General features: G+C 37.4%; 1 protein-coding gene across 2 annotated transcripts in view; it reads right to left on the bottom strand.

Moving 5' to 3' along the window:
• The window catches only part of TRIM23 (tripartite motif containing 23), a 62,788-nt gene that overhangs the window by 18,475 nt on the left and 24,108 nt on the right, over positions 1-20,205 (bottom strand). For both annotated transcript variants that reach the window (XM_043979389.1, XM_043979390.1), the window contains 5 exons: positions 17,252-17,434; positions 16,777-16,992; positions 11,000-11,134; positions 2,891-3,020; positions 2,244-2,354 (listed from right to left, as the gene is read on the bottom strand). In XM_043979389.1, coding sequence (XP_043835324.1) covers positions 2,244-2,354; positions 2,891-3,020; positions 11,000-11,134; positions 16,777-16,992; positions 17,252-17,434 — 775 coding nt within the window. The remainder of the gene's footprint in view (positions 1-2,243; positions 2,355-2,890; positions 3,021-10,999; positions 11,135-16,776; positions 16,993-17,251; positions 17,435-20,205) is intronic.

Raw genomic sequence — 20,205 nt, 5'->3', positions numbered from 1 at the left:
AAGATGGATAGTTTAGCTGGAAGGTAGGACACATGAAGGTTAGTAATGTATAATTACCCTTAAAAGATAGGCTGGAGGATTTTTAAACGCTCAGTAGAAAAGACTGTGTGTGATGGTAAAGGCAATTGAAGAAAGCTTCCTGAAAGGGAGAACTAACAAGGTCAGATCTGTGCTTTAGAAGCATTAACTTGAAAACTATGTGGAGGAGGCCTGTACAAGACAGGGGGTGGGTGCAGGGAGATGAATTAGGTTATTGCCAAGAGTCTAGGGGAGGGGCAAGTAGGGCCTGAACTAAGATGGTTGTGCTGGAAATAGAAAGAAAAGGATGGATACAGGACAGAATAGGCAAGACTTGGTGAGTGATTCATGGTGTGAAGTGATTGCAAATGGAAGAATGGTGGTATCCTCCACAGAAGCAGGGAAATTAGGGTGAAGGAAAAGCTCATGATTTTTATTTTGGACGTACTACATTTGAGATGCTGATATAGGAACCTAAGAGATGGCTACAGATACAAGGGTATAGATGAGGACATAAATATGTAGTCTATCTGCAAAGAAAATAATAGTAATAATAACAAGAACAATAATAGGGGCAGCTAGGTGGCACAGTGGATGAAGCACCGGCCCTGGATTCAGGAGGACCTGAGTTCAAACCCGGCCTCAAACACTTGACACTTACTAGCTCTGTGACCCTGGGCAAGTCACTTAACCCCCATTGCCCCACAAAAAAACCCCAAAAAACAATAATAAAAGTAGCTAGCATTTATATAATGCTTTACAGCCTGCAAAGTGATTTATGTGTTATCTCATTTGATCCTCACACAACTACCATGGGGGACAGGTTATTATTTCCATTTTGCAGATGAGCAAGCTAAGGCTGGCAGGGGGAGGGGGAGAGAAGGGAAGGAGGAGAGGGTAAGTGACTTGCCCAAGATCACACGACTAAATCAGTATCTAAGGCAGGATTAAAAATTCTACAGGTCTTCCAAATTCCAAGTCCACACTGTTCTATCTACTGCACTACCTAGGTGCCTTGATGACAAAGATAACAAACCACAGGAGCTCATGGTGTCACCAAGACAGACTGTAGAGAAACAAGAAAAGAAGGCCCAGGGAACATCCTAGGTACCCTTACTCACAGTGGGAAGGACAGGGATGGTGATCTCACAAAGGAGATTGAAAGTCTCATTCAGAGAGAGACCATAATCATTTCTATTTGTCTGAATTACGTCTTTAATGATGTTTTTCATTTGGTAATAAAATTCTTTAACTTCATGTTTCAAATTCATTCATAAAGTTTCTATCAGAATCCAGTGGAAAGATTATTGGATGAAGAGGAAGAAGTTCTAGAAGTGGTTCTACCATTAACCAGTCATGTGATAAGGTTCCTATGAATTCATTATAGTGAGGCCTGTTGTGTCATCTATGAAAAGAGGAGACTGGACCCACCCAATCATCTAGTCTGGCTCAGGGATTCTATGATTCACCCAATACAGTTAGTTATAAAGCAAATTTAAATGCATAGCCTGATCTTCCTTAAGGTAACAAGTATTTTTATTCACATGTAAATATAGGATCCAACCTAGTGACCATGTTTATTGTTCTTTGTTGCTCACATCACAGATAAATTTATATATTTTTATTTTATTTTATTTTATTTTTTAGTGAGGCAATTGGAGTTAAGTGACTTGCCCAGGGTCATACAGCTAGTAAGTGTTAAGTGTCTGAGGCCAGATTTGAACTCAGGTACTCCTGAATCCAGGGCCGGTGCTCTATCCACTGCGCCATCTAGCTGCCCCATAAATTTATATTTTTAACAAACACATGTGCATGCACAAACATACACTCATCTACAAACTGCCCAGGTAAAAAAAGACTCGACTCAGAGCTTAAAAAGGAATCAATAAAATTAATATTCAATGAATTTTTAAAATAAGTTAAAAAATGTGAACCAATCTTACATAACACTGTATTCAAATACTTTCATGCAAATAAAACTAATAATTATGTCCACAATCAGTGTTTTATAAAGCGTTTTGTAAACTTGCCATTTAAGTTTTAGGAGTATTTTAAAATTTTATTTCACAAATTCCTTAAAATTTTCTGCCATTATGATAATTTGATGTAGCAATTTGAACATGGACTGGAGCATTTGCAAAAAGAGCTAATTTCTGCATATAGTCAGCTAAAGGAAATCCCAAAATACAGGTAAAATAATGAAGATTGTGGTTATTCCTACTTACCTTGTGTATTGAGGTAATAATGCTTCCATAATGGCCTTAACTTGTGTTTACCTCCTACATCCCAAATAGTAAATTTTAGGTTCTTATATTCTACAGTTTCCACATTAAAACCTGTTGAAAGAAAAACTGGTATTTGTATACAGCACTCACACGCCAGGTGACTTAAGAAAAAAAACCACACAACAACATATGAAAGGCAGGATTCACTTCCCCCTAAAAATGGATTCTCCATGGAGGCAAGAGCTGCGGTCATGTGATATGTGATACATTCCCTCCCCATTCTGAGAATCATCACAGTCTACCCTCAGTCCTCCCCTACCTCTATCACCAGGATCCCTGTCCCCTCTCCTCCATCAGCCATCACTTCCCAAGGTTCTCAAGGATGGAACCTCAAAGACAAGAGAACCTCTACTCTGACCAATATGAGAAATTTGGATAAGTGTGCTTTATTTTTCCTTCTGTAGAAGATAAGATGTGCCCATGCTTGGCCACAAAAATAATATGAAATCAGCTTCTAGTATCCTAATGGGAAAATGTATTCTGAATGCCAAACAATTCACTTAAACACAGTTTTTTGAAACATAAGCAATTCCTTTTGTAGATCTGTCTGTAAAATACCTATTGGATAAGAACGCACTCACACTTACCAATTGTTGGGATCGGCTGCATGAATTCATCTTGTTTTAATTTAAATAAAATGGTAGTTTTTCCAGCACCATCCAATCCTAGAGTGACAACCCGGATCTCCATTTTAGGTCCAATGTGGACTCTATTATCCTATAATTTAAGAGAAATATAATTTTGTATTTTTTTAAATGAAGGCATTCAATCAATATTTATAATAATCCTTATACTTATAAGGAACATAATCATCATTAGTTTAGGAATCTATTCAATAATTTGAAGATGGATACTCATGACACTCACAAGGAAATGATACAAGGGATTAAATGACAACTTAAAATGGCAAATCTAAAAGTCTATGGCCTTATCTATTATTTGCATTTCATTATCTCAAATTTTTAATTTGACTCAATTAAAAAAAGACTAGTCAAGAGCCAAGTGAAATATACATTAAAACATGGGCTCTCAAACTTGCCTATAAAATTCTGCTCTTTTAATTAACCATATTATTTGAAAATAGCAAAAAACTGTGGTAGTTAGGTAGTATAAAATTTATCAGAAGCAATTCAGGGCGGCAGCTAGGTGGTGCAGTGGATAAAGCACCGGCCCTGGATTCAGGAGAACCTGAGTTCAAATCCGGCCTCAGACACTTGACACTTACTAGCTGTGTGACCTTGGGCAAGTCACTTAACCCTCACTGCCCCACAAAAAAAAAGAAGCAGCAATTCAGAGCATCAAATGATCATTTGTTTTGAATGAAAAAGAATGAATGACACAGATTTTAAAAGAAAGGAAAAAAGGCAAAATGTCTCAGATAATGTTACATTTAAATTTCAATTTCTAAAAATTAATATTATAATGAAGTACATAAGAACAAAACCACAGTAAATGACTCATTCTGTTGCTGCTCTATTTTACATGCTAAGTTCACTTTTTTATTCTATTTAGAATGAAAAAAATTGGTGAAATAGTCTTAGGCTTGGCAGTTTTCATGCATTTAACAAAGCAGGAAGCCAAATGTAACAAATAACAGGGAGTCAGGAGGAGTTAGAGTCCTTTGAAACCTTGAGAAATCAATACTCAAGACAGTTTAAAAAGAAGCCAAATGATTACAAAGCTCAGAAAGTATTTTTATGCAAAATGGACAATCAAGAGGACAAAGGAGATAAAAATAAGCTATCTCATTTCATCGGAAATTGCTTTCTCATGTCTAAAAAAATCTATGTGCAGATTTAAAGATCATGAAAATAAGAGAAGAGACACAAATTATTTTCTATAGCATATACATCTTCAGTCACATGTGAAGTCAAGAATACATTTTGAGGGGGGGGCAGTACAGGGGAGGGTCTGGATCTGTCATTTCTTTGATGCAGAGAAGTCCTGGAGAAGAAACTACTTTTGGGGGTTGAGTGTAGATGAACAGTTCTGCAACTTAAGTCTTGAAGTGTTTTTTGTGGCGTTAAGGATTTATAAATGACTTGCCCAAGATCACTCAGTATAAAAGAGACAGGACACCTTACTGGCTCAAGGCTGGCTCTCTAACCTATGCAACAATGCTTATCAAGAATAATGGGGGGCAGCTAGGTGGCGCAGTGGATAGAGCACTGGCCCTGGAGTCCAGAGTACCTGAGTTCAAATCTGGCCTCAGACATTTAACACACACTTACTAGCTGTGTGACCCTGGGCAAGTCACTTAACCCCAATTGCCTCACTTAAAAAAAAAAAAAAAAAAAGAAGAATGGGCAGAGAGTACTTCTGGGGTGCAGCCAAAATGGTGGAGGAAAGGCAGTGAGCTCCCGAACTCATGACACGATCACTCCAAAAAACATCCAAATAACGCCACAGGAAAATGCCCGGAGCAGCAAAACTCACAGAAGAATGTACTGAAATCATCTTCTAACCAAGAATGGCTTGGAAGGTCAAAGGGAAGGAGCTGCTATGCTAATACAGGAGTTGAGCCCAACCTCACAGTCACCCTGACACAGATCCAGTCCCAGAAAGGCCTCACCAGAGAGGCAGACCCCCAGAGCCTCTGAATCATCTGAAGCACCAGTGTCATCTGGAACTAAGCTCACAGTTGGTGAGAGGGCTGAGCCCTGGGCAGGGGGGAGACTACAGGGGTCTATGCTGGTGCTAAGGCAGAACTTGGATTTTACACCCCTACTGAGAACCAGGAGGTAGGCTCAAGTAGAAGTGGCCCAGGTGGGGGAGGGGCACAGGATCGTAGGAGCTAACAATCACAACATATAAAGCTGGTTGATTAGCAAGTTGGTCTGGGGTCATCTAAGGACCAGGGAACAGGCCGGGCAAGGGGAGAACCTGATTCTCCTTAATTCATACCACCTGGGACTTCTCAAGCTTGGGATACTGCAGCCTGGAAACAGTGCCCCACTTTAAGGAGCTAAAAGTCAAGTAAAAGAAAGGCAAGATGATCAGACAGAAAAAGGGGAGGACCATAGACAGTTTCTTCAGTAACAAGGAAGAACAAGGGGCACCCTCAGGGGAAGATGTCAACATCAGGGCCCATATATCTAAAGCTTCCAAGAAAAATATGAATTGATCTCAGGCCACAGAGGTGCTCAAAAAGGACTTTGAAGATAAAGTTAGAGAGGTGGAGGAAAAAAATTGAAAGAGAAATGAGGGTGATGCAGGAAAGACATGAGAAAAAAGTCAACAGCTTGAAAAGTCAAATTGGCCAAATGGAAAAGGAGGTACAAAAGCTCTCTGATGAAAATAATTGCCTAAGAATGAGGATTGAACAAATGGAAGCCAGTGACTTTATGAGAAACCAAGACACAATAAAGCAAACCCAAATGAATAAAAAAATAGAGGGCAATGGGAAATATCTTCTGGGAAAAACTGCCGACCTGGAAAATAGGTCCAGGAGAGTAGAGTCCAGAAGAGATAATTTGAAAATTATTGGTCTACCTGAAAACCATGATCAAGGAAAGAGCTTAGAAATCATCTTCCAAGAAATCGTCAGGGAAAATTGCCCTGATATTCTAGAAGCAGAAGGCAAAATAGAAATGGAAAGAATCCACCGATCACCTCCTGAAAGAGATCCCAAAAGGAAAACTCCTGGGAATATTATAGCCAAATTCCAGAGCTCTCAGGTCAAGGAGAAAATATTGCAAGCTGCCAAAAAGAAAGAATTCAAGTACTGTGGAGCCCCAGTCAAGATAGCACAGGATCTAGCAGCTTCTACATTAAAGGACCGGAGGGCATGGAATATAATATTCCAGAGGGCAAAGGAAATGGGATTACAACCAAGAATCACCTACCCAGCAAAACTCAGCATAATCTTTCAGCGGAAAAAATGGGACTTTAATGAAAAAGAGGATTTTCAGATAGTTGTGATGAAAAGACCTGAAATGAATGGCAAATTTGACTTTCAAATACAAGACCCTAGAGAACCATAAAAAAATTGGAGCTGGGGGACATGGCTGGGGTCATACAGTGGGTGACTGTCTTGTGTCTGAGGCCGGGTTTTGGCTGGGATCCCCCTGGGTCCAGGGGTGATGCTTTGTCCACTGTGTCACTTAGCTAGGTGATGACATCTTTAGGGTTAAATTGAGGGGTGAAGAGAATTCACTGGGGGAGGGGGAAGGGCAGAGGTGAAATTCTACATGAAAGAAACAGGAAAAGGTTTATGAAGTGGGGGAAGAAATGGGAGAGGAGCAGGGCAGTAAATGAATTTTACTCTCATCAGAAAAGGCTCAAAGATCTTAAACTCATCAGAGCTGCCTCAAGGAGGGACTAACAGACACACCCAACTGGGTGGACTAATCTATTTAATCTGGGCAGCAAAAGAGCCTAACACTCATCAGAATTGGCTCCAAGAGCGAATAATGTACACACTCAATTGGGTGGACTAATGAACATCAATGTACAGTGAAGTGAGCAGAGCTGGGAGGACATTGTGCATAGTGACAGCAGTATTGTTCAATGAATGATTGTGAATGACTTAACGACTCTCAGCAGTGCAATGATCCAAGACAATCCCAAGAAACTAATGAGGAAGCTTACTATGCACCCCTATAGAAAGAACTGATAAAAAGAACACTTGTGGATTATACATATATAACCTGGTTGTGATCTTGTAGAGGGGGAAGGAAAGGGAGAGAGGGAGGGAGAAAAATGTGGAACTCGAAATTTTATGAAAATACATGTTGAAAACTACCCTTACATGTAACTGGAAAATAAAATAAATGTTTGTTGCTGGAAAAAAAAAAAAAAGAAGAATGGGCAGGGGGCAGCTAGGTGGCGCAGTGGATAAAGTACCAGCCCTGGATTCAGGAGGACCTGAGTTCAAATCCGGCCTCAGACACTTGACACATACTAGCTGTGTGACCCTGGGCAAGTCACTTAACTAACCCCATTGCCCCGCCAAAAAAAAAAAAAAAAAAAGGAAGAAAGAATAATGGGCAATATAACTGTACCAAATCTAAAATGATATTATAAAGCAGCTACCATCAAAACTATTTTGTATCGGCTAAGGAATAGGGTGGTGGATCAGTGGAATAGCTTAGGTACACAAAACGCAGTAATAAATGAATATAACAATCTCCTGTCTGATAAACCCAAAGGCTAGCCTCCAGGATATGAACGCACTATTTGACAAAAACTGCTAGGAAAACTGGAAAATAGTATGGCAAAAACTAGGAATAGACCAACATCTTACACCATACACCAAAGTCAAGTCAAAATGGGTACATGATCTAGACATAAAGGCTAATACCATAGGCAAATTAGAAAAGGAAGGACTAGTTTACTTGTCAGATCTATAGAGAGGGGAAGAATTTATGACCAAAGAAGAGAACATTATGATGCAAAATGAATCATTTTAATTACATTAAAATAAAAAGGTTTTATACAAACAAAACCAAAACAAGATTAGAAGGAAAGCAGAAAACATTTTACAGACAGTTTCTGATAAAGGCCTCATTTCTAAAATATACAGACAACTGAAACAAATATAAAAGAATACAAGTCATTCCCCAATTGAGAAATGGTCAAAGGATATGAACAGGCAGTTTTCAGCCATATGAAAAAATGTTCTCAATCACTACTGATTAGAGAAATGCAAATTAAAACTACTCTGAAGTACCACCTCACACACCTATCAGATTGGCTAATATGACAGAAAAGGAAAATGATAAATGGAGAAAAAAGTGGAAAATTGGAACACTAATGCACTGCTGATGGAGTTGTGAAATGATCCAGCCATTCTGAAAACCAATTTGGAACCATGCCCAAAAGACTATACATATACTGTGTATACCCTTTGACCCAGGAATACCACTACTAGGTCTGTATCCCAGAGATCATAAAAAAAGAAAAAGGACACACATGTACAAAAATATTTATAGCTGCTCTTTTCATGGTGGCAAAGAATTGGAAATTGAGGGAAAGCTCATCAACTGGGAAATGGCTGAACAAGATGTGGTACATGAATATAATGGAATACTACTGTGCTGTGAGAAACGATGAGCAGGCAGATTTCAGAAAACCTGGTAAGACTTACATGAATTAATGCTGAGTGAAGTAAACAGAACCAAGAGAACATTGTACACAGTATCAACAATATTGTGTGATGATCAACTCTGATATTCTTAGCTCTTCTCAGCAATACAATGTTCCAAGACAACTCCAAAAGACTCATGATGGAAAATGCTCTCCACATTAGAAAAAGAACTATGGAATCTGAATGCAGAGTGAAGCATACTATTTTTACTTTTGTTGTTTTTGTTGCGGCTGTTGTTGTTTTTTCATTCTTGAGGGGTTTTTTTTCCCTTTTGTTCTGATTCTTCTTTCAAAACATGACTAATGTAAGAAATATGTTTAACATGATTGTAATGTATAACCTATATCAGACTGCTTGCTAGCTTTTGAGAAGGGGAAAGGAAGGGAGGGAAGGAGAAAAATTTGGAACTCATTATTTTACAAAAATGAATGTTGAAAACTAAAAAAAAAAAGGCATACTAAAAAGAGAGAGAGAGAGAGAGAGAGGGAGGGGGAATAATGGACAGTAAATGATGGGGAATGTGACATCTCCATTGTTGGAACTATCTTGGTGGTGTCTCTAACTGAAAATAGAATATAAAAAAATGGCAGGCAGAACTATTTAGTCCACTATCCATCAGACTTTTTGAATGAATATGTGCAAGCCAACATCCAATTTCTCCTATTTCAATTAGATTTCTTGTAGCCATTTTACTTTATTATGGAGTGGAAAAAAATGGCCTAGTTTACTGACTTTTTTTTCCTGAAAACAGAAAGACATTTACTTTAGTTGTAAAGAAGGGACTACATGATAAAGTACCTGGTTTGATTTCTCTTTCACTGCAGACTGCTTCTTAAGATTTAATTGTTTTCAGTTGTCTAAATAAAATGTGTCTACAATGATAAAAAAAACAACTCATCATGCTAATTATGGCTTGTAGTCGGTCTTGGAAAGGATGTGGAAGGACAGGCACACTAAAACATCACTGGTTTTAGTGTGGAGCTACAAAATAGTATGACCATTTTAGAAAGCAATTCAGAATTACGCAAATAAAGTAATTAAATTGTCCAAACCCTTTGAATCAAAGAATCCATCACTGGGTTTATGCCCCAAGAAGCCATCAATAAGAAGAAATTCTTCAAATACTCCAAAATATTTATGGCAGCATTTTTTGTGAGAGCTAAGAATTGGAAACAAAATAGATGCCCATTTATTGGGAAATGACTAGAACAAATTGTGTTGCATGAATGTGATGGAATAATATTCTGCTATAAGAAATTGTGTTTTGAACACACATCTTTATAAAAAGACAAAGACCAAAGTAAGCAGAGTCAAGAAAACATTATACACAGTAACTACAACAAAGTAAATGAAAATAGTTACATACCAAAATGTCAAAAGTAAATGCAAAAAAAAAAAAAAAGTAAATGCAACAAAATTAGAAAGATTAAGCATAACTCAAATAAAGGAAAATGAAAAGATACTCTCAACCTACCTGTGTGGAGGTGAGGGGACTACTGGTGTATAAATTGCACATTTTTGGTCTTTTTTCACTGCACTAATTAATCACTCATGATGATTTTTTTTCCTCTCTAAAAACAATATTTGTTATATGGGATGGCTCTCTGGGAGGGGGACAAGGAATACTTGGGATAACTATGATGATATAACAGAAGGTATCAATAAAAATTCACTTTAAAAAAAATGGAATTAACTACCATAGCTTTATCAACAACCTCTCAAGTATATATTAGTAGTTAAAATATAAACTCTCTGGAAGTAGGCATTTTGTCCTTCTTTGTATCTCACTGTAACACAGTAACTGCCACATAGTATGCACTTCATAAGTGCTTTATTATTTGACTGAAATAAATGTTACGGCAGCTAGGTGGTGCAGTAGATAGAGCACCGGCCCTGGATTCAGGAGTTCAAATCCGGCCCCAGACACTTGACACTTACTAGCTGTGTGACCCTGGGCAAGTCACTTAACCCCAATTGCCTCACCAAAAAAAAAAAAATGTTAAAGGCATCTGTACTTTAATTATTTAATTAAAAGTCATACAAACACTTTGTAGTCTGAATTTAAAAAAAAAGAAAGCAACCACCAGAAAGGATTCTGATTTTAAACAGCAATTATCTTCTAAAGCAAAGGATAAAAGACTTGGCAACAAATATCTCTACTTTCACTGAAGTTCATCACTAGAAGAAAAAGTATATGAATTTATAACTATTCTAAGATTTCATTTCATTTTTTTCAACAAGCAATTCTGGTTAGAAACTATTTCTACTAAAGAAAAAGTGATGGTAGAAATAGGGTCAATACACTCAATAACAACTCAATTTAAAGAATAAGTTCTTATTTAAGCTATCCAAATCCTAAAGAACAGAACTAATAAATATGAGCTCATGAATTTGCTATTTATTGTTCTTTTAAAATTTAGCCCAAGGCCCACTGAAGTTGTTAACTGCTGTGCCCAAGGTCACACAGCCTTAACAGACACAAATGTACATGTAAACATGATTATAAGTAGAGATGTCTAAATATGAGATACATGTTGAAAAATATACCTTTGAAAATTAAAAAAAACAAATAAATAAGAATAAATGAATAAAAGAAAGAAAAATATACCTTTGTAAAAGTGACAGGAATACTAGCATCCAGTTGGATATGGTCTGCAAGTTCGGTAAATTGCTGTTGCTGTTTCTGTAACGTTTCAAGTAACCTGGTAATCTCTTGTTTTGCCAAAACCACTCTGCAGTCATCCTAGATGGGAAAAGAGGGAAATCTTTTAGGTTTCACATAATACTTTTTATAAAGGGTGGTTTGGTTTGAAAGATGAGATTAAATTGTCAGGTAGCTTGTTTTTTACAAATTTAAATTAATGCCTTTTGCTTTCAAGTCATAAACTTTTCTAAAAATATTCATTATAATGGTTCCAAATAATGATAACAAAAAGAAGAGACAGTATAATGGAAAAAAGACTTGAGTTTAAATCCTGGCTCTGACTCTTACTACCTATGCTACCATAACAAAATTATTTATTTCTCTGAGCTTATTTCCCTATCTGTAAAACAGGGCCAATATTTGTGCTACCCACCTCACAAAGGGCTCTGTACACTTTAAAGCACTACAAAAGCATAGTTAGTGTTTACATACAAATATCGTTACTTATTATTTACATATGAAGATGACAAGATGAATTCTTCCCCATCCCTGCCTCTTCCCATTCCTGTACCCCACCCCAGCAGTAGGACATTTTTTAGGTTGTATTTCAGGTTGTGTTTCCAGTCAGATCTGTGTTCATCCAACAAAGGGGTAGCCCAAAGCTCCAAGCTGAACTAATAGGGTGGGCAATCCCAAAGCTGATCATGGACTCAGCCCTGGGCCCAAGTCAGCAGTAAAGAAGTCTCCCAGAGAAGCTAGGAACCTGGATTCAGAGCAAAAGAGCTCTGAGGAAAGGCTTTGCAGTGCAGAGATACAGAGAAGTTTGGATTCATCCCCAGCCCAGGCTAGGTATCAGGGCCTAGCATGTGAAATCTACCCAAACATAACTTGTCCAAAAGATCAGTTAAAAGTCTCAGAATAGATGATATGAGAGTTGTTTCTAAAGTTTAAAATAATGCTATAGATGAAATGAAAAACAGAGGAAAGAACTGGAAAATAAATGGAAGCTCTGGGTGAGAGACCAGGAAAGATAACAGCTTGTCACAAAAATTTACCCAAGTAACATACTGTCTGAAAATTGGAATGCGGCAGATAACAAGTTAACAACTCCATGACAATAAGAAATAACACTAAGTCAAAAGATGGAAAAAAACAGAAGAAAATGTTAAGGCATCTATTATCAGAAACAACTGACCTAGAAAACAAATCAAGAGAGATAACTTAAGAATCATAGAACTAGGGGGAAGCTCGGTGGCACAGTGGATAGAGCACCGGCCCTGGAGTCAGGAGTACCTGAGTTCCAATCCAACCTCAGACACTTAACACTTACCAGCTGTGTGACCCTGGGCAAGTCACTTAACCCCAATTGCCTCACTTAAAAAAAAAAAAGAATCATAGAACTACATGAAAATCATAACCAGAAGTGGCCTGTATAATATTTCACAAAATCATGAAAGAAAATTGCCTAGATCCGTTAGAACCAGAGGGTAATGTGAACATAGAAAAGAACCCAAAGAAAGAAAGAGAAAAAATAAAATAGAAAGAATCAACCAGACACCTCCTGAAAGAACCTCAAATGAAAGCTTTTAGGAACATCACAGTCAAAATCTAGAATTTCCAGATCAAAAAGGAAAAAAAAACCAGTTACACGTTTCCACAAATAGTTTAAATAACAAGAAAACAATGAGGTTCAAACAAGGTTTAGCATCCACCACTGGAAAATAATGGAAAGCATGAAATATTATATTCCTAAAACCAGAAAGATACAGGCTTATGACCAATAACCCAACAAAACTGAATATAATTCTACAACAGAAAAGAGGACTTTAATAAAATATAGGGTACCAAGCATTCGGTATAAAAGACTAGAACTAAGTAGAAACTCTGAAACACAAAGGAGTCAAGAAAGCAAAAATGTAAATACAAGTGAGCAAGCAGAAAAAACTTTACATTTAAGGATACAGTATTTTCACTGTATGGGGATGGGGACACAAAAAAGAGTAGCATGTGAGGAATTCCTACAAAAAAACACCAGATATGAGCAAAATATTCAACTTGCAAACCACAGAAACAATAAAAATACACAAAAGGTAAATAAGGATAATTACAAAGGAAACACTAAGCAGGGAAATAAACTATACTGATAGAGGTCTTATTAAAAAAAAGAGAGACTAAGTAATCTGCAGTGGTTTAAGACACACTTAGGAAGACTTTTAAGAAATGATACAATACAGAGTGAAGTGAGAAACCAGAAAACAATTTTAAAATTAATGATACCATAAAGAAAAATAACTGACAGAATTCTGATCAATGCAATGAGCACCCATTATTCCAGAAAACTTTCAATGACTCACTCTACACACTGCCTGACAGAGGGTGATGAAGTCAAAGTGCAAAATAAGATATCCACCTTCAGAAATGGCTGTCCTGTGAGGATTTATTTTGCTTAGCCAGGCATATCTGATAAAAGGATTTTTTTTTTTCAGACTGGGAGAAGGGGGCTGGTAGGTGGGGGCCAAGGAATGCAGTTTACAAAATAAAGAAGAGAAAAAAGAAAGTTACACATTAAAGTCAATATATAATGAAAAGAAAAAGCTAAGCAACATGAAATAGAAATTCAGTTTCACATTCAATCTTTTCTTTCTGTATATTTTGTATATGGAAATGTTTATTTTTAATATTTATTTTTTTTTAAAGTAAAAGGTGACTCAAGTATGACATACTGAATTGCTTGATTTCATAGGGAGGGTTGAGGAGGGAGGGAGGAAGAAAAATTTAGAACACAGAATTAGCTCAAAGACCTTAATCTTATCAGAGTGGGCTCAAGGAGGGAATAATATTCACATCCAATTGGGAGGAGTAATCTATTTAACCCTAGAGGGAAGTAGGAGGGGAGGAGGATAAGGAAGGAAGGGTGAAAAAAGGGAGTGCAGAGCAGGGGAGGGGACAGTCAGAAGTAAAACACTTTTGAGGAGGAATAGGTTAAAAGATGATAGAAAATAGAGTAAATATCATGGGAAGAGAATAGGATGCTGGGAAATAGTTAATGATGATTCATTATAATGGCAAAAAGTATGGTACCTACTTTGCTGGGCTATTATGAAGAAAATTCTCTGTCAAGTTTAAGGTACTATATACAGGTTATGATGAACAGGATACTATCAGAAAAACCTGGAAAGATCTACATGAACTGAAGCAGAGTGAAATGTACTGCATACAAAATAACAACAATAGTGTAAGATGATCTGCTGGGAAGTATGTAGTTATTTTCAGCAAGGCAATGATCCAATATAACCCTGAAGGACTTATGAAAAGTGCAACCCATCTACAGAGAAAGAACTGATAGTATCTGAAAACAGATGGAAACACATTAAAAAAAATTTCCCCCCCCTTTTTTACAGTTCCTTAATCTGAAGTTTTGGTTTTTTGACTGTTTTCTCCATGACTACTCATGTATAACTTATTTTGAATTGCTTGAGTTCTTATGCATGGAGGGTGGGAAGGGAAAAAAAAATTTTTAAATCAAGTAAAAGGTGACCTATAGAGTATTTTTAACAAGTGGGATTATGAAGCAATAAAAAAGCACAAAAGGGGATAAAATTGTAAAAAGAATGTAAAGGAATGTAAAGGAAGAGAATTGAGGTTTCTGCCCCTCTAAGGACACCATGATGTTTATAAACCCCACACCAGCCCCCAAGAGGTTTATTTTGTAGGACAAAACTGCAGAACACTAAGATGGACAAAAAGAGAGAGATAATGGTGATTACTTCCATGGATAAACACTGAAAAGATGACTCCTGTGGGAAAGATGGCAGAAGAGAGAAACTGAGACTAAGGGAATGAAAGGGAAGGACTCAGCCCAACAGTAGGAAAGGGAAGAGAAGCCCAGAAGAGCAATACCATGGTGAATGAGGAGGACACCTCCAATGGGAGATGGGGACCTCATGGTAGGTTTAATTTAGGGGGTGAAAGAGGTGCGCTGGGAGTCAGTCTTCTCTGAGAGGGTGCTGTGCCTCCATGGACAACCTCATGCTACAAGAAAAGAGATTTGCCAGCTCCCAAGGGTAACTGTCACCCAGAAGGGAGGAGGGGGATGATGACGGACAATAGATTCAGAGATGACTATCATGGTCAATGGAAAGAAAACAATTACCATAGGGAGGGGAAGGAGGGTAGGGATAGAACTGCACAATTTGGGACAAAGTGTAATTTCTACCATGGTGCAGTGCTTTTACTTAAATTATTTCCCTCACAAATTAACACTTCTAACAATGTGGAACAACAGGAAAAAAGGAAGAGATCATAAATTAACAGAAGATGGTTAAAAGAGCAGAACCTTAAATCTGCTACTTCAGAAATGATAACATGAGGAACGCAAAAAGATTAAATAATCAGAACAACTCAAAATAGCTAACATTTATACAGAACTTACTATGTGCTAGGCATGATGACAATTATTATCTCATTTGAACCCCAAATGCCTGGTAGGTGGGTGCTATTATTATCTCCATTTTACAGATGAGAAAACTGAGGCAAACAGAGGTTATGTGATTTGCCCAGGATTACACAGCTAGAGAGATTTGAACTCAGGACTTCCAGACTGCAAGCCCCTCAATCCACACTGCCCCATAGCTGCCATACTAGACAGAAACTTAAAGGAATTAGTACAGAGAACAAATCTTTTTCAGAAAAAGACACAAAAAAGAAAACTAATAAATATAAGAAGCTGGAAGAGGATACTGAACTAACTGCTTACCTGAAAGATGAAAAAAGGGAAAAAAGAGTAAAAACAGATAATTACATACAGAAAAGAAAGAAAAAACATTAAATAAAACCTCAAAATTAGGGAAAGGATTTTTATGTTTTCCACTGTATAAGTTTGTTTTTTGGTGAGGCAATTGGGGTTAAATGACTTGCCCAGGGTCACACAGCTAGTAAGTGTTAAGTGTCTGAGGCCGGATTTGAACTCAGGTCCTCCTGACTCCAGGGCCGGTGCTCTATCCACTGCGCCACCTAGCTGCCCCCACTGTATAAGTTTTATGGTAGCTTTCTCAAAGTAGAGTCATCAATTAGGAAATAGCTAAAAAAAGTTGTGGTACAAGAATGTAATAGAAATACTACTAGGCTATTGGAAATGATAAAAATGATGAATATAAAGAAGCAAGTTAAGAGATATGCACTAATACAAAGTGAAGTAAACAGAACCAGGGAGACAATATACACAATGACAATAAATGAAAACGAAAAGATCAGCAACAAGACAAATGAAACTGAATGCTGAGAAGTTATAATCACCAGGACCAGCCTCAAAGAAGAGATATGAGAAGATACTTTTCCCATCTTCTGTGCAAAAGCTGAGGTGACTAGGGGTATAAAACATTTGCATCAGATATTTTTTATATATTTTTAAAATAATGGTTTTGTTTAACATTTTTCCTTCCTCTTTTTTCTATCTTTATAACAAGGGATAGGGGTAGCTAGGTGGCTCAGTGGATAAGGCACCGGCTTTGGATTCAGGAGGACCTGAGTTCAAATGCGGCCAAAGACATTTGACACTAGCTGTGTGACCCTGAGCAAGTCACTTAACCCCCATTGCTCTGACAAAAAAAAAAAAGATATTATAATAAGGGATGACTCTTTGGTAGATGGTGGAAGGAAAAATACAGTGAGAAATGAATGTGATGAAAAAGAAATGTTAATTTTTAAAAAGATGATAGCCAGACTATATTTAAACTATGTACCTGTTGCAAAGTCTTTTCACAGTGGAGACAGGCTGTTGAAACCTGTGACAACAATATAGTCATGTCCTCTTGCTGCTGCCTCAGCCAAATCAGTTTCTCTCGAACATGTGCATCAACAACACTCAGTGCCATTTCTTCCTGACGACACAGAGTTTCGTGTAAATCAGAAAAATAGGCTCGGACACAGGATCGAGCATTCTCTGCAGTACCAGGTACCTATGTAGGAAATTAAATTTTGTGGTTGTGCGTTGGTGTTTTGTTGTTGTTATTTTTTTTTAATTTTGCTTTTAAGAAAATTTTTAAAAGGTGAAAATTTATACTATGGGGTCTGATTTTTCAACAGCCTGAATTTACATTAGTTTAATTAACATGGCTATAAATTACACTATAATTTCCACTTCTGTTATGGTAACTCTCAATTCAAAGATTCAATTTATCCTTTCCTCTAAGTTAAGGGGAAAAAAAAAAATCTTACATGTTCTGTGTGGGCCATTCCAATTCCATCTTCCACAATTTGTTCTCCCCCTTCTATGTGCTGAACAATTCCAACTAATTTTCTGGAATAATCTGAAATTTCTTCAGTAAAAGTTCGTATGCAGTGAGCCATGTCTAAAATCGATGCCCGGATCTGGTTTGCTTCTGGTTCCAATACAGAATGCTATAAAAGTAAAATGAAATTTGCATTGAAGAGAGCAAAAGAATGATTTGATTACATTAAAAAATTCTTATTTATCCTGCCCTACATTCAAAGGCCCACAAAAAAACACATGATTTTAATCATGAAAGTAAACAAAAAGAATAAGGAAAGATATAACAAAAGTTCACATATTTATAGAATCTCAGAGATGAAAGGGCCTCTAGGGGTCATTTTGTCTTAAACTTCCCTACCCCCAAAAGCAGGTCATTCATTCTTTGCTGAAATATGTGTCAAGAAGGTAACCTCCTCAAACAAACTGGTTCTACCTTTGGATATCTGTGTCAGGAAGATTTTCCTCATATCCAACCACTATTTCCCTCGTTGCAACCTTTCTCCTTTCTCTGCAATGTGGAAATCAACAGAATCAATCTGATAACTGAATCCTTTCAAAACTTGAAGATGCTATAATTGTCCCACTAAATTTTCCTTCTATGGACTAATCAAACCCCTTACCTCCAGTCAATTATCATACAGCATGAACTCAAGGTCTTTTGCCATCCAAGTTGCCCTCTTCTGGACACTCTCAAGTTGATCAATGTCATTTCTAAAATGTTGTACATAGAACTGAACACAAAACTGCAAATGTGGTCTGACCAGGTCAAAGTATAATGTTACTGTATTATTAATGTCACACAGTCCTGAACATTATGCCTCTTTTAATACAAACTAAAGTTACACTAAAAATTATAAATGTGTTCAATATCAAAGGCCAAGCCCAGATCCCTGAAGCACCTGTATGAGACCTCCTTCCAAAAAGACTATTTCCTGAGCCAGGCCATTCACCTACTTTTAAATGCATGTATCTCCCCATCTTTTCTACAAGAATAAAATGAGACTCATCATTTTCTTTAATTAAACCTAGATAAACCATATCTACATTTTCCTGAAGAACCAGCTTAATAACCCTGTCAAAGAAGGGCATCAGGATATTGTCATGACCTATTCTTGGTGAAGCTGTGATAACCTTTTGTGAACACTAATTCTTTTTTCTACATGTTCATTAACCATTGCTTTATTAGGTTCTAGAGTTTTTTCTGGACATCAAATATAAGCTCACTGCTATATAAACTAATCCTCAAAGTATATTTTGCTTCCTTTCACAGTTAGATTTTCTAGAGAAGACAACATAACAGCTCTAGGATGTTCTTTTACTCCATTCACTTTTCCATATATAAAAGAAATCTTTACTGCACAAAGGAAGGAGTGAGAAAGATATAGCGGGATGAAGAATACTTCTAATACATCTTTACTATGACAGATGGGAAAGTAGGTAGCACAGTAGAAATAGTGCCAGACCTAGAATCAGGAAGACCATCTTCCTAAATTCAAATCCAGCATCAGACATTTACTAGCCGCATGACCCTGGGCAAGTCACTTAACTCTGCCTCAGTTCCTCATCTGTAAAATGAGCTGGAAAAAGAAATGGCAAAACACTCTAGTATCTTTATCAAGAAAACACCAGGGGCAGATAGGTGGCGCAGTGGATAAAGCACCAGTCCTGGATTCAGGAGGACCTGAGTTCAAATCTAGCCTCAGACACTTGACACTTACTAGCTGTGTGATCCTGGGTAAATCACTTAAGCCCAATTGCCTCACTACTGTGGTAAGATTATTGGAATTTGCAGACCGATTAGGATGAGCCACACCTGACCTGACTGACGTGTGCTGCTGATGTTAGCAGGAGAAACCACTCTCCACAGGCAGTTTTGAAGGACCTCCCCTTTTTGGGGAGGAAGAGTAAAGGCTTGCTGAGGAGAGCTCAGTTTCTTCGGGAGTGACTTTCTCTTCTGGTGCCTGCGAGCAGCAGGAGCAGATGAGTCCTGTGGGCCCTGGCTAAAAAACTGTTTTCCCATTGAAGCTACAAACCCCAGGTGGTAAGCTAACATATGAGCCCTGCTCTTTTGAATTAGCTGAACTGGAAGTGAATTTGGGGATTGTATAGACTTAGGTTAGAGTTAGGAGGATTATCCATATTTCTTTTTCCCTATTCCCTTGTCTTTGATTTTATTAATTTCACCTTTGCTGTTTATTTCATTCCCATTAATAAAACCTGATTCGTTTGTGGAAAAGAGGCTGTTGGGCTCCTTTCTTATTGGCCTGGGAGAAATACCTAAAAAGGCAGTTTGGAAGGGAGGGAGCTTTGGACCTAGAGGTCCCTCATTATTTCCGGGACCCCGATATTATGGTGAGCCGCCCAATTAATTCTCTATTAAATTTGGCCCTCACACTACTAAAAAAAAAAAAAAAACGAAAATCCCAAATGAGGTCACTAAGACTCAGATACAAAAAAAAAATGACTGAATAACATGACAGAGGAAAGTGTACCAGTAACATATATATATATATATATATATATATAGGCTAGAAAAAATACATAAAAGGAACACACAAGGAACAATATGTTTCTTTCTAGGAACTCTATCCCTCTATTTGAGGGGAGAGGGAGGGCAATAAAATGGATAATAATGATCTAGGCAAAAGCAACTAAAAAGGAAGAGACAAGGAGAACCAGAAAAGAATAGTGTCGCAAAAACTTACAAGAGGAGACAGGTGTCAATTGTGTCAAATGTTGTAAATTGATGCCCAGATCTGAGAAGGATGAGGACTAAGATCAACAGATTTTGAGAGAACAGAGAACTGAGTGATAAGATAGGAAGCCAGACAGTAACAGAATGAGGAGTGAGAGAAAAGAAAGTGAAGGCAAAGAGAACAGATAGCCTTTTCTAACTGTT

The sequence above is a fragment of the Dromiciops gliroides genome, chromosome 1, assembly GCF_019393635.1.
Source record: "Dromiciops gliroides isolate mDroGli1 chromosome 1, mDroGli1.pri, whole genome shotgun sequence".
Taxonomy (NCBI): domain Eukaryota; kingdom Metazoa; phylum Chordata; class Mammalia; order Microbiotheria; family Microbiotheriidae; genus Dromiciops; species Dromiciops gliroides.
This window is presented reverse-complemented; position numbering and strand designations above follow the sequence as displayed.